This window comes from Varanus komodoensis, unplaced genomic scaffold (assembly GCF_004798865.1).
Source record: "Varanus komodoensis strain SLA01 unplaced genomic scaffold, ASM479886v1 scaffold101, whole genome shotgun sequence".
In the NCBI taxonomy this organism is placed as follows: domain Eukaryota; kingdom Metazoa; phylum Chordata; class Lepidosauria; order Squamata; family Varanidae; genus Varanus; species Varanus komodoensis.
Window position 1 is genome coordinate 492,492 of NW_025335275.1, and position 16,614 is coordinate 509,105.

General features: G+C 44.6%; 1 protein-coding gene across 5 annotated transcripts in view; it reads left to right on the forward strand.

Annotated features, from left to right (window-relative positions):
- Positions 1-15,054, forward strand: part of LOC123017754 (dynamin-2) — a 103,284-nt gene extending 88,230 nt beyond the window's left edge. For 4 of the 5 annotated variants that reach the window (XM_044419298.1, XM_044419299.1, XM_044419297.1 and 1 more), the window contains 2 exons: positions 1,831-1,944; positions 13,270-15,054. In XM_044419298.1, the coding sequence (XP_044275233.1) occupies positions 1,831-1,944; positions 13,270-13,338 (183 nt within the window). In that variant the 3' untranslated portion in view covers positions 13,339-15,054. The remainder of the gene's footprint in view (positions 1-1,830; positions 1,945-13,269) is intronic. The other variant, XR_006413662.1, reaches the window with a different exon arrangement.
- Positions 15,055-16,614: the final 1,560 nt, after the last annotated feature.

Here is a 16,614-nt window from a genome sequence, read left to right on the forward strand (position 1 = left end):
GTGAGCTACTACTTCCTTTTCTGGAGTAGTTTGAGTCATGGGGAAGTGCTGAATTGGTGAAGTGCAGTGAGATCTATTGGTTCAAATTTAAAATTGAAAGGATTACATTGCTAATAGGGTTATCTTACCTCCACCCCCTTATGATGCACCTGCTTTCTGGTTTTTACACATTTTCAGTGCTTTGCAACTGAGCTGTGTACAAATTAGTCCAGATGCAGTCTTGTTTTATCAATCTATTAGTTATTTCAGTTTGTCTTTCCCTATAACACATGAAACAGACAAGGGAAATTGACTGGGAAAGACTATTCATGTTGGACCCACACATGTTAGTACTTGCAAACCCGTGAAAGACCAGCATTTTTTAAAATGTGAGGTTTCGGCAAGGGGCGGCATAGAAATGTTATAATAATAATAACAACAACAACAACAACAACTCTCAGGCTGAAGCATGAACCCAGCCCCAATTACATCTTTTAGAGGCTTTCAAAAAAGTGATGCCGAACAAAAAGGGAGTTGTGATTAGAGCAGGGAGAAGGAGACAAGATCGGTTCTACTTTGAGGGGTACTGGGATAGTAGCTGGAGGACTGAGGGGAAGAGGCGGGACAACCAGCTGTAGATCATCTAGTTAGGAGCACTGTGGGTTATTCTGCAAACAACCCACACATTGTATTTTTTTTGCAGGGTGGCTTAGCATGTCATATGAACACATTCAATGTGTATCTCACAACCTGCAAGTGATGAAATAATGCAGGACAGACTCTATCCTTCTGATGCTATTGAGAGGAGCAAAGGTTTTTGGAGTTCTGGACCAAACTAAGCAGGGACTGGCCCATGAAAATTCAGCCAGGAGTCCCCCTTATGTCCAGAGTTTGTCACTAGCTTTATAGCTACTCTGAGAGGGTTTTATCCTTCAAGACAGCTCAGCATAACTTAAATAATAAATTGATAATTTAAAAGTGTCTTTTTCTGGCTGCTTTTCTATAAATTGAGCATGTGCTGTTATAGAACAGAAAGACTAACTGTTGTCACCAGTATACTGTGGCTGCTGCCTGCATCTTTTCAGACTTTTCTTGTGACAAAAGCTTGCTAATCATAAGGGTGTGGTAAGATTTTTCAGTTGCTGTTTCTTGCTGGGTTCATACTGATGCCAAGTTGAACTAGAAACATTCTGCCTGATGCTGTAAAGTGAAGCAGCCCCTGCCTGGCTTTTACTTGTGGCAACATGGGCTTGTTTGCCACTGAGCATTTGGCTACTATGCAGAATACTTAAATATTCCTCCTTGACTATCCCTGAGTCTTGTCATCCTGTTGATCTTTCCGATTTGCTTGCTGCTACAGAGCCTTGGTCATGGCAATGCATAAAAAGTCTACTTTACAGGCTTATTTCTTCTGGTACCCTGCTTTTTGGCACAGGTGCTCAGGTTTCCCTTGTCTTGTTTCTTGGTAAAACTGAGTGTCAAGGCATTCTTTCAATTCAGTCTTGCAAAATTCTAATATTTCCTTGCTCAGCATGGATAATACTCCTGAATTTTTCAATCATAAGCTAGGTTGCCTAGCAGTTCAGAGCCAGCCTAAAACATTGGGTAAGAGCTTGTATGTGGGAATTATCAGTGTGCTCAGATCTTGCCAATACCATGGTATTGTAAGCTGAGGTGCATTTAAGTCTTTCCCGTTAATGTCATGCTGCAGCTAGGGCTCAAATTTTAGGAAGTCACTCTACCAAACATCTTAGCCTTGGAGTAGCCCCCTTCCACTTGTATTTTCCAAGAGAGGCTGTAATCTGTTCTTCATTCCTTCATCCTCCCCTCCCACACCTTGATTTCTTCCAGGTCATCCGGCGAGGCTGGCTGACCATCAACAACATTAGCATCATGAAAGGTGGTTCCAAGGAGTATTGGTTTGTCCTGACAGCAGAGAGTTTATCCTGGTACAAGGATGAAGAGGTACTTAATTTGTATGTGGGATATATTTGCATTGAAGAATGGGCTGGGTTGCATTGCAGATGCTCTCATACTGAATCCTTGAAATCACTGCATGTCCCTGTGTATATATCATCTGTTCAGGATTGTGATATTACCTACACCTCTAAAATTGGTCACTTACTGATGCTGTGCTCAATGTTTTATCTAGAAGCAAATCTTTAAAATGAAAAAATTGTGTAATAGTCTCTCACATAAGCAAGTTTTCCATTAATCCTTGGAAATAATAACCGAACTGTTTATCCTTATTTATATATTTTGGCATGAACTTCTGTGGGTGTAAGGGCTTGCCTCATCAGTTGCACGATACATAAAACGTAAAAAGAGACAAGTGAGGACTTGCAAGTGAGGACTTGGGGATGGGGGGGAAGAAAATTCCTTTGCCATTCCCTTTCTGCTTCCAGCTCAAAATTGTTGTATCCATTGTTATCTTCCTTGCTCTTGCCTACTTACCTTCCTTCCACCTTGTTTACCATCTCCATTGAACAAACATCAGGGGCACAACTTAAATTGGTAGGGCAAAGTTTGGCTGGAATAAGGCCAGAGAAGAAAGCTTAATCATTCATTCAAAGTGCAGCTGAGAGGTAAGTACAAAACAGCGCCATCCACATACAGGGGAGAGGCATCAGCAAGCTTGGAAGGACCCAGAGCTTTGTAGAAGTACAAAAAAGTACAAAAATCTTTATGGAAAATGTTAAGGGGAATTTTAAAATTGTCCGATGAAGAATGCACTTGAGAATTATGGCTGATTGTTGGAGGTAAGGGGAGTGGATTGAAGCATCCCCGATCAAAGAGGCTGGAACTATTTTGTTGCAGGCTTTCAGAACTAATTCTAAAACATAGAGAAGTACTTTCTCCAGTTGACATGGTAATGCTGACAGTAAGCCAGGAATCTTAGATCACTGTTTCAAAATGTGCGTACCTTATCCTATAATATGAATTGTGCTTGAGAACAGAACAGCACCGCTGTACTTCTTTAATAATTTTCAGGATACATTGTGTATATATCCGGTTGCAGTTAATAGCCTAGCAACTATAGTCTGGACTGTTGTAAATTTTGTAGAAATCTTCAGAGGGAGTCCAGTACACAACACATAACAATGCTAGCTGGGGGTCACCATGGTATGGGTAATGGTGAATGGGTCGTTCTTACTTCTAGCACATTAACATTAACCAGGTCTTTACAAGCATCGCACATATGGGCTTTGTGCCTGAACTGAGCCTGTTCTTGGGAAGCTTCTATAGCAGGGGTGCCCAGACTAGCTCAACAGAAGAGCCACATATGATAAATGTTGGATGTTTGACAGCCACAAGAGAGCGCCCATGGGCAGCAGCAAGTGGGCATCCATAGAGACTTGTGGGCAGTAAGCTGTGAACTGCAAGATAAACTCAAAAGTCCTGACCCTCAGTTTGGCCTTCCCTGCTCTATAGCTAAGCATTCTGTTGTGTGGGAGCCCCTCCCTCTCCTGTTGCACATTACTCTCCTGTTCCGCGTTACCCAGGAGGAGCTCCCCTGCATTCATAGAACATAGAAATGGTGCAAGTCAAAAGGGGTCTCCCAGGCCATCTAGTCTGACCCCCAGCTCCAGCCAGCTCCACTCATGACATGCCTACCATGTGCATGTCCAGCCTATCCTTAAACACCCTCACCGATGGGGTTCAACCACCTCCCATGGAAGCCCATTCCAGACCCTTGGGGTCCCAACCATCAGGAAGTACTCCCTGGCATCCGCCTTGAATCTTGGTTCCCTGAGCTATGCTCCATTGGAATGTGCCCTACCCTCCACCGCAGGAGGAAAAGGGTCACTACATACATCAGCCTGACACCCCCACACATACCTGTCTGTCGCTAACAGGTTCCCTCTGAGTCTCCTCTTCTCAAAGCTAAAAAGACCCAGCTCCCTCAGTCTCTCCTCATCTGGCTTACCCTGCAAACCAACCACCATCCTTGTGGCCCTTTGCTGTACCAATTCCAACCTCTTGTAATGAGGGGCCCAGAACCTGTACTTATGTCCTCTGACCTGTCCTTATGACACCCATTCCTGTGCCCCAAGTGCAAGATATTGCACTTATCTGCATTGAGTGCCTTCCTGTTGTTCCCGGCCCCATTCCATAGTCTGTCCTTTGGATCCAGAGTACCTGCTGCTCAGTTGGAGACACTGCCCCCATTTTAGTATCATCTGCAAATCTGATCAGCCCGCATTTTACCCCTTCTTCTAGGTCATTGATGAAAAGATTGAACAGGATCGGTCCCAGGACAGAGACCTGGGGGACCCTGCTTGTCACCGACTGCCATCTGGATGATTTCCCACTAATAGTTACCCTCTGTTTTCAGTCCATCAACCATGCTCTAAACCATCGAAGAGTGCATTGTTCTATCCCAAAACTGCTCAATTTCTTGACCAGGACATCATGTGACACTTTGTCAAAGGCCATCTAGCCACCTTTAAACCTTGTCATAGAATTCCACAAGGTTTGTCTGGCAGAATCTGTTTTTGCCAAAGCCATGTTGTGTGACCACCAACCTCCCTTCCTTATCTAGGGTTACTAGATCTCTTGCTATTATGAGCCTTTCCATTGTATTTCCCAGAATGGACGTGAGGCTAACCAGCCTGTAATTTCTCATGTCCCCTCTACTGCCCTTTCTGAAGATTGGGACCACTGATGCCACCCTCCAGTCCTCTGGAACCTCACCTGTTCTCCATGAGGCCTCAAAAATGGAGGGCAGCAGATGTGAGAGTATCCCCACCATCTCCCTAAGTATCCTTAGGTGTAACCCATCAGGGCCTTGCACCTTCTAACATCCAGTGCCCTGAGGACCTCCTTGACCTCTAGGGGGATAACTCTAATCTGTCCCCCTAAATCCCCAGCCTCATCCAATTCCCCATGCAGATCTCCCACATCCTGCTTTGGGGAGAACACAGAGGCAAAATAGACATTTAGCCTCTGTGTCTTTTCTCTCACATCAATCACTGAATCCCCTTCCTCCTTATTAAGCGGTCCCACCACCTGTCTCCCCTTCCTCCTGCTATTTACATGTTGATGCTGATATTCTTTGCAAGTCTCAGCTCATAAACAGCTGTAGCCTTATGAAGAATCCTTCTTCAATGAGCCTCCTCCTCCTCCTGGTATACCCTTTTGTCTACTTGCCCCAGTAGCCATTTCCTATGGACGTTCCTCTTACACCTAATGCCTCTTACAACTTCTCATCCCTGGTGGTGCTCTCCTCGCCTCCCTGCCCTGCTAACTAGCAGTATCGCCTAGGCTTGTGCCTCCAAGACCTCCCTTTTGAGTGTCATCCACCCCCTGAACTCCCTTGCCTTCCAGTACCCTTTCCCAGGAGACTTTCCCCAGTCTGGCCTTCAGTTGACCAAAGTTGACCCTCGTAAAGTTCCAGCTTCTAGTACTCGACCTGCTTCACATCCCCGTTCCCCTGATCTCAAAGCAAAGGATGGACTCACATCCAGAGTTCCCCTAATCTGCACCCCATCTATCAGCTCCTCCCTGTTGGTCAAGACCAAGTCAAGGATATTTCCTCCCATCATCGTCTCCCGGACAGACTCCTCCCAGACTTGGCTCTGGTGGCAATCCTCTTCTTGCCCACCTTTCTGCAAACCATCAGAAACTTCCTTCAGTTTCTTTTTGATTGCCATTGTGCTGAGATTGGGAAGGGCTTCTCTCCTCACCTTTGAGTATTTACCATTTTTCCCCATCTCCTTTCTCTCATCTTCTTCTCCAAATACCCTTTCTCGTCTTTCTTCTTCGTTCTTGAGTGCACTCTTCACTCTTTCTTCTAAAAAGAAAAGTCTACAAAAATATATTTTTCTCCCTTCCCTTTGTCTTTGATGTCACTTCCTCTATCAAGTCACTGCACTCCTCTGCCTTTTTCCCTCCTTCCCCATTTACCCTTGGCAGCATTTAGGAGCTGACTGCACCATGACAGCAGGCTCCCTCCCTCATCATGGTTACTTCCTTTGCCTCTTCTGACTGGGTGAGTGACATGTTGTGGAGGCCTCTTCTCACTGCCAGACCTTCACTAAACAGACCCAGAGACACCACCTGAAAGTCATACTTTGGAGAAGTCATACTTTGGAACTTTTGGACACAGGTGCACTCCATACACAGTGCACATGGAGTGGGATTGCCCTTCTGCCCCAGTGACCTGGTTGATCCAGGTTCCCCCCAACCAAGCAACTTATCTGATGATCACATGGGCAGGAAAGTGGCAAAATGCCTCCAAAATACAGCCACTACTACCACCAAGGAGAAAAGAAGGTGCTGCAAGAGCCCCCAACAATCCCCAACTCCAAAAGATCCACTTGATCTTGCTCTCCAAGCAGCCACAGCCCCTAGCACCAAAAAAGGATCCAGTTCATGCCACATTTGTGTTAGAAGGAGAATTTAAAGATGGCTCTAGCACTTCTCCAGCCTGACCACCAACCCAGGCATCATCATCGAGGCAGTTTGTACACTCTCATGAGCCAATGCCACCATCTTCTGAGATCAGCTCGACAATAAGGCAATCTGCCCACACCTTGCCAGACTGTCAATACTGCCTTTGATGGCCAGCTCAATGCCAAAGCAATCTATCCATGCCTCACTGGGATCAGCACTGCAGTCAACAACTGGAGAACATCAGGATAGATCCCACTCTCCCCTTATTGAATGGGACTGGGTCTCCAACTGGTTGCCACTTCCATGCCACTCCCAAGAGGGCTCCAGAGCCTCTATGATGATAGCTGGGACTCTTAGTACCTAAACAATGCCAAACCTCAGTACTGAGAACATTGACACCAAGGCATCGATACTGTGGGTTCAACACCAAGGCGGCAATCCTGACACCAACATGAGGTTTTGGTACTGAGCTGACACTGAGCCTTGGTACCAAGCCAATGCTGATTCCCAGTGCCTTCAACCTCAGGATCCCAAAGATCAAGGACACCATCCCCTTCGTTGGGACTGTAGGACTATGTCTCCAACTTAGAGTTGATAGCATCACTGGCACTGTCGATATTATCACTGGATGCTGCAGTCACATTGCAGGTTCTGGTGTTGTCCTCAGAGGAGATGAGGTGTTTTTTCAAACACGTCCTCCAGATGACCACCACTGTGGGGGTCAAGGTAGAGCAAGAGCAAGTCATTGACTTGTTCTTTGATGCCCTGCAAACTGAAGACTCGGCTCTGGTGGCAATCCTCTTCTTGCCCACCTTGCTGCAAACCATCAGGAAGACATGGAAGGCCCCCTCCATGGCACATTCCTTGTCCAAAGACTGGAGATTATGTACTGTTTGAGAAGGACATCCTATTCTTTTTCCAATACCCCAAGCCAAACTTGGTCATTGTCAAGTCTGTGCAGCGAGAGCACACAGCACCAGTAGACCAGGAGGGTTACCATCTGAATGGGATGGCACAGCAGTTCTATGTGACTTTGGCACTCGGTCTCTGGGTCTCAAACTACAGGCCTCCATGGCCTGATACCAGTTGTTCCTCAGGGACAAGATCAAGGCCGTGTATGAACTGCCTGCTACAAAGTCTGGGCCAGTGTTCCAAATGGAAGCCTTCAAGCTGGCCCACCAGCAAATTTCCACAGCCTGCCATCATGTTGACTGTGACACCAAGGCCATAGTAAGCATTCTGGCCATCCGTTGATATGGCTGCTGCACTCAGCAGGATTCTTACAAGAGACCTGCTTCCACATCAAGGACATCTCTTTTGATGGGAAATGCCTCTTCAATGTACAGATGGACAAAAAGACACACGCAGCACATGAGCTTCCACCTGCCTGTGATGAAGCCACATAAGTGGTTCAGAGGCCTTTATCCCCAACACCAACAGAGGGCTTAAACAGATGTCCTCCTAGACACCAATGAGCCCCTCAAGAGTATGCTATCTGTACGGGGCAAAAATGACCAGAGGGGAACAAACGCTACCATTAACTGCTCCCACTGTCACCTACCTAATCCACCACCTTTGATGGTCATCTCAAGTGATTCCTCCCTGCTTGGGAAGTGACAACATCTGGTTCATGAATCCTATCTATCATGGAAGAAGGTTATCAGATTGAGTTCAACATTCTGCCACCTCTCAATACCATAAGAAGCATGCCCCTATCCCTGGCACTGATGTTGGAGGTCAATGTTCTACTGTCTTAAGGGGGCCATAGAGAGTATCCATCATTCCAACCTCATGCAAGGCTTTTACTCTCAATATTTCATGGTACCAATGTGAGATGGGGGACTCAGACTGATCACACTGAGGAAGTTCCAGGTGGTCACTCTACAGAACATCCTCTTACTCCTGGAAGATGAGGACTGCTTTGCCTTGATTGATCTAAAAGATGCCTACTTTTATGTCACCATAGATCACAACTATAGACATACAGTGTTGATGTTTCCAAATTGGGAACGAGACATTCCAGTTCTCAGTCCTTCCACTTGGACCTTTACCACCCCCAGGGTCTTCAACAAATGTATGACAGGAGTCTGCTCACATGTTCACCTCTAGGAAGTACATGCCATTTTGTACCTTGATGACTGACTCCTGGTCATGCCATCCAAGGAAGAACAGCTGGACTGTATCCACCCCACCTGCTCCCTACTGCAGACCCTAGGATGATGTATAAATCATGAAAAATCTTTTTCTTCCCTCTCACAGTCCATTCTCTTCATAGGGACCCACCTCAACTCAGTCTTAGCAAAGGCTCTCCTTCCAGTATCCAGAGGAGCTGCACTAACCAAGATGCACTAAACACCAACTTCAGTGTGTGAATGGTTACCACAATCCTCCAGATACAGAAACCTCTCAGTCTCATGCCTGCAACAGTAGCAGTGGTCCCCGTCGTGAGACTTCAGATGAGACCCCCTTCATGTATGGCTCATCCATACCTTCCACACACCAGACAGCTCATGCATTGCACATCTAGACATCTGTCCATCTGCCCAGATCAGCCTCCACTGGTGGACTGTCCATTGCAATCTGGTGACAGAAGCCAGCTCCTTACTCCCCTCAACCCCTCAGTCACTGTCACTACAGATGCTTCTCTGTCGGGGGTGGGGGAGCCCACTAGAGCAACCTCCAAACCCAAGGACTTAGAACTACCAGGAGGCCTGCAGGCCCATAACTTCCTGGAGATGCTACCTATACACAAGGACCTGATTACATTACAGTTGCCCTTGCACAGACAGCATAGCCATGGTAATCTATATCAACAGTTTCAGATTCTGTTCTACATCTTCCCCCCTCCCCACCCCCTGATCACGAGGGTACTCACTAAGATCAGGAAAGACAAGACAGACTGCATCTTCACCCCATGGTGAGCAAGACAACTACATTTGCTTGTTTTGTCTCACTCTGCCACGAAGCCTTCATTTGCCTTTCACACACTCCAAATCTGATCTTCGGGATCAGGACCAAGTTTTCTATCCCAGCATTGAGCCCTTGCAGTATAGCACATCATGGTGCAGACACGCTGTCTCAGGATGTCAGAGTCATCCATCCTCAAACCATTTATAAGGAGATCTTACCTGACCAAATGGAACTAGTTTCACTGCCTTCACATACCAAGAGAACTTTGACCCACTAGAGTCTATTGCCAAGTATGTCCTCCTCTTCTTTCAGTCCCTTGTGGCACTCTTCCACAAGGGACTGAAATCCTCCTCCATCTGGGTGTAACTGGGTTACAAGGGTTTCTAGTTTTTCACACCCTCTGTCCCACTGGTTCCTGAGGGGCCTCCAAAACCTAACTTTTCCTTTCTGCCTCAGTATGCCATCATGGAACCTTTCAGTTGTGCTACATTTTCTAATCCAGAAACTCTTTGAACCACTTGCCACGGTCAACCTCTGCCTTCCTGCTAGCCATCACATCAGCCAGGCATGTCAGTCAGCTGTGTGCCTGTCCGTCCTCTCTCCCTCACCTTCTATAGAGACAAGGGATTGCTCTGTCCAGACCTAGCCTTCCCAAGGTCATGTCGGCATTCCACCTTAATCCAGACATCCAGAATGCTCCAGAATCCTTCCACCACTCACCAAGGCTCTTCATCTACTATGGCAGACAGAACAAAGGCAACCAAATCTCCACTCAGAGACTAGCAGGATGGATCATGTGTACTATTTCCTTGGCCTATGAGATAGCTGGCCTTTGACTCAGCCTCACCAGAGCCAGAGCCACATTTATAGCCCCCCTCACAGGAATCCCCTGCAAGAAGACTGCAGAGCTGCCGCAGGGTCTGCACCCCTGACATTCACCAAGCACTACAGGGTAGACATCTATGCAAGGGCAGATAGCTCCTTTGGCAGAGCAATCCTTTCCTCTGTACTCTGGTAATGACATAAGTCCTCTGTCTTGAGGTAAGCTTGCTAGTCATCCATATGTGTGATACATAGAGACCATGAAGGAAGTCAGGTTGCTTGTCTGTATCTATTCTTTGAGTTGTCATGTGTGCATTCATTACAGCTCATCCACCAGCCCCACTTGGTGTTGTCCCTCTGATGATCACCCCCTTGCTTGCTGTGGGGACACAAGGTTGTGTGAATGGGTTGGCACAACGATTCCTCCCTCAGTCCTGGGACCTATGCTGGTCTCAGCAGAACTGAGAGAGAAAGGCAGGAGCCCTTCCCAGGTAACCTGGAAGAGGAAGGGACAGAGCTCCCACTCAAGTGAATGCTTAGCTATAGAAGCTTCCTGATGATGGGTTCAGCTCATATGGCTCCTCAAAGTACAACAGTTACTGGTAAGTATCCTGACTTCCTAGGAAAATAGGAAGCTACCTCACATTGAATTAGATTGTTACTCCGTCTAGCCCAGTATTGCCAGCAATGACTGACAATGACTTTCCTGAGTTTCAGGCAAAATACTTTTCTAGTCCTACCTAGAGATAGCAAAAATTAAACCCAGGTTTTTTTTTTTTTCCAAGAAAAGCAGTGAAGTGTGCCCCTACACTAACCAGTACTCTTTGTGGCCAATTTTATATTCAATTTGTCTGGTTTAGTTTAACTCTGGAATGGGGAACATGTGGACCTCTAGAAGTTGTTGGACTGTAACTCCATCAGCCCTTATATTAAGATAGCCTGCCGAGGGCAGTTTGAAGTTGTAGGTCAAATTATCTGGAGGGCCACACTTTTTCCGCTCCTGTGCCTTTGAAGCTTAAAACCATAATTTTAGACAGTGTTCTGCTCAGAAAAACTGTCCATATGCCAGACTTCTGTTAATGACTTTTGTTTTAGAACTCAATAACTTAACATCAAAGGATGTATCACAGTGATCCATAAACAATGTTTCTGAATTATAAAAATGTAGACAAAAACAGAGAAATGCAACCCTCCCCATTTTTTCCTGGACTGAGCTACTGCAGTGTCTATAAATGTAAATCCCCTACCCCTCACCAGAGGGCATTCATGTAATTCTGTGATTTTTCTTAAAAAACAAAATGGGGGCTGATTTAAGAGAAATTTAAGATTTCTCCAATTATAAAATGACGCATCATCAATGGAAGTGGTAGAATTTAAAAAAAACAAAAACCTCAGTTTACATCATGAATGACTCAACAATTATGACCTGCATTAGAGAAAACTCAGGACATGCATTTTAGTTCAAACTTGCCTTGTAATTATGTAAGCATGATTCATTTCTGGAATGCACATGCATTCTCTCAGTGCCACTTGAGAATATACCATGCATAACAATGCTTTGTCCATTGACTGACTGCTGCTGCATGTGTACAAACATGAAACCATGGAGGAAAAGGAGGTGGTGGTGGCAGCTCATGCAACAGGTGATGGAGTATTGGCAGCAATGCTTCCTGTTAGATAGGTGGGCTCTGCCATCTGGGAGTAGACATCCGTAGCAACTATAGAGTTCCTACAGTTTCTGTTGGGTATTTATTTCATGGGTCCAGATACGGCCTGCCATGGGCATTTACCCAGTCCACCTCAGAGCTTTTGGACTTGTTTGGAGAAAATGATCTCCGAGTGAGTCCGAAAGCTCTGAGCCAGCACAGGAGTTCTCTGAAACTGAGCAGAGAGCTGGCACACGCACCAAATTGTAACAGCTCCCTTCAACTGCACGTGTGCCAGCTCTCTCCCCCCCCCCCCCATTGCACGCATGCATTGGCTCTGAATACAGAGTGGGAATATGGAGCGGGAATACAGAAGAGAGGAGGGCGGAAGAGAGAAAGAGATGAAGACACTAAAAAAGGATAGAAGGTAAGAAAAATATAACATTTAAAATCTATTTTTAATTATGTGAGCCATGTCCCCAGGCTCCGACCCAAGCCTCAGCTGCCACACCATGCCTCCTCCATGGTCTACTCTGAGCAAGCCGCCACTGTCGAGCAGCTGCCATGCTTCCCCCCACAGCAGGGAGAGGCGAGAGGCGCCCTGCTCAGTCAGCCACAGCCCCATCCCTCACCTCCCCTTGCCTCAGAAAGCAGCCCTTACCACCCTCCTCGTGGCCCTCTCCCAACCCGGGCAGCTGCCCTGCGCTCCCCTCTCCGGCCACCTGCTCCCTCGGAAGCAGGGCAGTGATGAGGACTATAATTTCCATCATGCCCAACCAGCATGGCCAATGGAAGTTGTAGTTCAGCTCATCTGGACAGTACCAGTTTTGGCAAGGTTGCACTACAATATGGTAGTCATTAGCTCTGCATCCAAATACAGGCATTGTGTATTGTTCTGGGCTGACTTGGTTCAAATACTAAGAGTGGTATTAACAGTATTTATCCTTAGTATTTTTGCTTCATTCTTTGTAAATGCAAGTTGCAGTCATCAGCTGCATTATGCAAAATACTATATTTAGTTCCCTGGTTGTGTTGTAGCTATGTCCCTTGAATATGAACATGCGCTTCCCCACCTCATCTTGGACTTCTGCTGCAGCCCAGAGGAGCAGAGCAAACATTTTTTTAATTTTTAATTAATTTTTAATGTGTAGTGGGCATAGGGAATTCATTCATATTTTTTCAAACTATAGTCTGGCCTCCCAACAGTCTGAGGGACAGTGAATTGGCCCCCTGTTTAAAAAGTTTGAGGACCCCTGATTTATTTGGTGTGATTAGAGCCAAATTAATGTAAGTAATAATACAGTACATAAAAGTGGCAAAGGTTGGGGTTTTATTTTTAGTAGTTCTTCTGCCTTATTTATCAGTGTAGGTCACCTTTGCCTTTGATGTTTCTCTTTTTATGTACAGATAAAAGGAAAGCAGAGAGGCAGTGTGCAGTTAAGTCCTTATGGCCTACTTACTAAGCTTCCATGTTTCCTCATTGTGTTCCTTCCATGTTCCCTGTTCTTCTGTGAAGGAGAAGGAGAAGAAGAGGAAGAGATTAGAGCTGAAAAACCATTGGGAAGTCAGAATGCGCAGAGGCTAAATGATAAACTAGCATAGAATAGTATGAGATTGTGTCATACATGGTGAAGAAGTTAAGATGGAATCCTTAACTTACTATTATTGGAATTTTTATACTTAAGTGAATTGGTAAACACTTTAACTCTTCTCTTGAATCAAATGGTGTAGTTTTCTTAGACTACTGTTGAAAAATAATCTGCCTGCTCCAGTTACTAGCAATTTTTTTTCTACGGAACAGATTCTGGACTAAAGATAGATTACTACTACTGAAAATCTAAAGATTTAATTTACTTATTATAAATAGGTCTGAATATACATATAAGCATTCTAGATAAATTATTTAAAATATTTGAATTATGTTCAAGGCTGGTTAACAATCAATTAAATACTGTATTAAAATACAGCTAAAAATAAATTCTGTGCAAGGGCTAGAGTATTTTAAGCAGTGATAGAAAATATTTATGAAGTTTATTTGGGAATGGGAGAAGATGAGAACAGTATATTATTGGGTTTTTTAATTAGGAAAAATTTGTCAAGTGTACTTAAGGCAGCTCATTAAAAATAATGCAGGAACAATGAAGTAGAGATAGCAGCAGTTAGAATATATAAAGGAGGGCAGATTATGGAAACACTTGCTAGAATAAAATTTACTACACTGCCTCCCAAAAGGCAAACCCTGCAAGGGCCAGACAAACCTCTCCAGCTACTTCATTCCATAGCCTTGAAATCACAACTGAGAAGGCACTTTCCCCTGGGCCCACCTAAGTGGCAAAGGAACATGGTAAAGAGCTCTGTATTAGAACAGAGTTGTATTCAATGTGTTGTAAAAGGTTGGGGAAAATACAGGTATATATTAGGACAGGAGGAGAATAGTTTAATATTAGGTGATATTCTAGGATTGAATAAATGAAAAAGGAGGGATGTAACTAGAATGGATAAATTTTTACTATCTTTAAACTAAAGATGGACAGAGAAGCAAGTTGCTTCCAAATAGACAAAGAACTGGCAAGCTTCTAAACACAGAGAAAGGTTTTCTCAAATGCTTGGAAAACTAACTTGGAGATAACATTGCATTTGCATAGATAGAGAACGTATAATCAATCTAATCTTGATATTATGTGAAATATTAATTAAAGGTAGTTGCATGATTTAATGATTGCATTTAATCAAACACAACACTTATGAAGATTGTAGAAGGTCAGTTTTTATGTAAGAAGAACCTGATCATGTTGCCTAATACTGTTTGGGTGGCTAGGATGGGCATGAGATAGCCTGGCCTTGAATTTGGGGTGCCCCTTCTTCGAAATTCCTCACACATGCACTCTCTCTTTAGGTGATTCAGCCTACTCATGGACTAGTGGAGGGGCTTCAGTCCCTTCAGCTACTTCAAATTCATGTGTAATGGGGTCCACTTTCTTGCCCAACTCATACTAGTTAGACATAATCATTAAGAAGTGAGCAGAATAATGTGATCAGTTTAATTGAAAAGTTAAAAAATTAAAAAATGTTTGCTCCGCTCGCTTGGGCTACAGCAGAAGCCCCAGATGAGGTGGGGAAGAGCATATCCATATTCAAGGGACATAGCTACAATGTCCGCGATCATGCTGGGGGCAGGGGGAAGAAGGGCACGATCACACTGGGGTGGGGAAGATGGACGTGATTGTCCTTGTGCAGGGAAAGTGGGCACATCCGCAGCCATTCCCCTCCCCTCCCCTCCCCTCCTCCCTCAAGCACAACTGCAGTCGTGCCCGTCTTCCCTGCACGAGTGTGACTGTGATCACAGCCATCTCCCCACTGAGTATGCCTGCGCTGACTCAGAGCTTTTGGACTCACTCAGAGATCGTTTTCTTAGGCAGACTTGATAAATCAGCATGGCAGGCCGGTTCCAGTCCATGGGCCATAGTTTGAGGACCCATGCTCTTTACCATCAGTTCTTCTGTATGCCCAGCATCCTCTACAATGTGACTGATATAAACTGGGTAGAATTGGTGAGAGCTGAAGTGTGAGACCATGAGGGGATAGAAATGAAGTTTGTGACATAAAGACAGGATAAGGATGGACTTTTCAGTTTTTGTTTATGGGCTTTTCTCTTAGCATTTTTTTATCTTAAAGTGAGCCACCTTAAGGGATGGGCATTAATTTGCTATTGGTCAGGCCATGTTTCAGTAGCTATCTTAGGAAAGGGCAAATTATATTTGGTTTAGATCTACTTAGTTATTTAAATATAAGACAACTTTCTGGACCAAAAAAATGTGTTCAGGATGCTGTGTTTTGTTTTGTTTATTTTATTTTATTTTTGTCTTACTGTTAACCATCCCAAGACTTCGGTAAGGGACAGTCTTAAAAAAGTTTTAAATAAATCAATGACAGTATGACTATTAAAAATAATATTGCAAGTGTTGGAACCATCTAACATTTTAATAAGCACAAATAATAGAAATCAGAATCAGAGACTAGAGTTGGAAGGGGCCAAAGGGCAATCCGGTCCAGCCCCCTGCTCAGTGCAGGACTCCCAAGTTAAAACATCCCTCTCAGATGTTTGAATGCCTCTGCTGTGAGAGAGCCCACAATCTCCCTAAGTCATTGGTTCCATTCTTGTAGTGCTATAACAATCAGGAAAATTTTCCTGATATCTAACCAGAATCTGACTTTCTGCAGCTTGACCCCAGTATTCTGTGTCCTGCACTCTGGGATGATCAGGAGGAGAGCCTGTCCTTCCTCTTTGTGACAGTCTTTCAAGTACTTGTAGCATGCTATCATATCTCCCCTCAGTCTTCTCTTCTTGAGGCTAAAGATGCCCAGTTCTTTCAGTCTCTCCACACAGGGCTTCATTACCCTGGATCATCTGTGTTGCCCTCCTCTGAACTCTTTCCAGCTAATAAACAATATGCTATAATATAATTCAGCATGTATAAATAACATTGGCAAATCTGCAGAAATAAAGGAAGAATAAAGCAACTTATCCAAAAATGTATCATTAACAGCATTTGAAATAGGTTTTTTAAGCTTCTATGAATACTATATCTTGCAAACAGCACTCTCTCAGTTCTTGTGTAGAACTGAGGCTTTTGCCTTGAAAGAAAAGGAAGCGTATTAAGCTGGTGATTTCCTTTTTTTTTTTTTTTCTTCTTTCTTCCCCCGATCCCCAAGTCACGGCCAATCCATTTCTGAGGAGAGGCTTCTTCTAGGTGAGCCTTCTCAGGAAGTTAAATTTAGGTATCACCAGGCCCAGGATAAATGAAACACTATCTTCAGGGGAGGCAAGGCCTATGAAATGGAACTGCTGCTTGCAATGAGT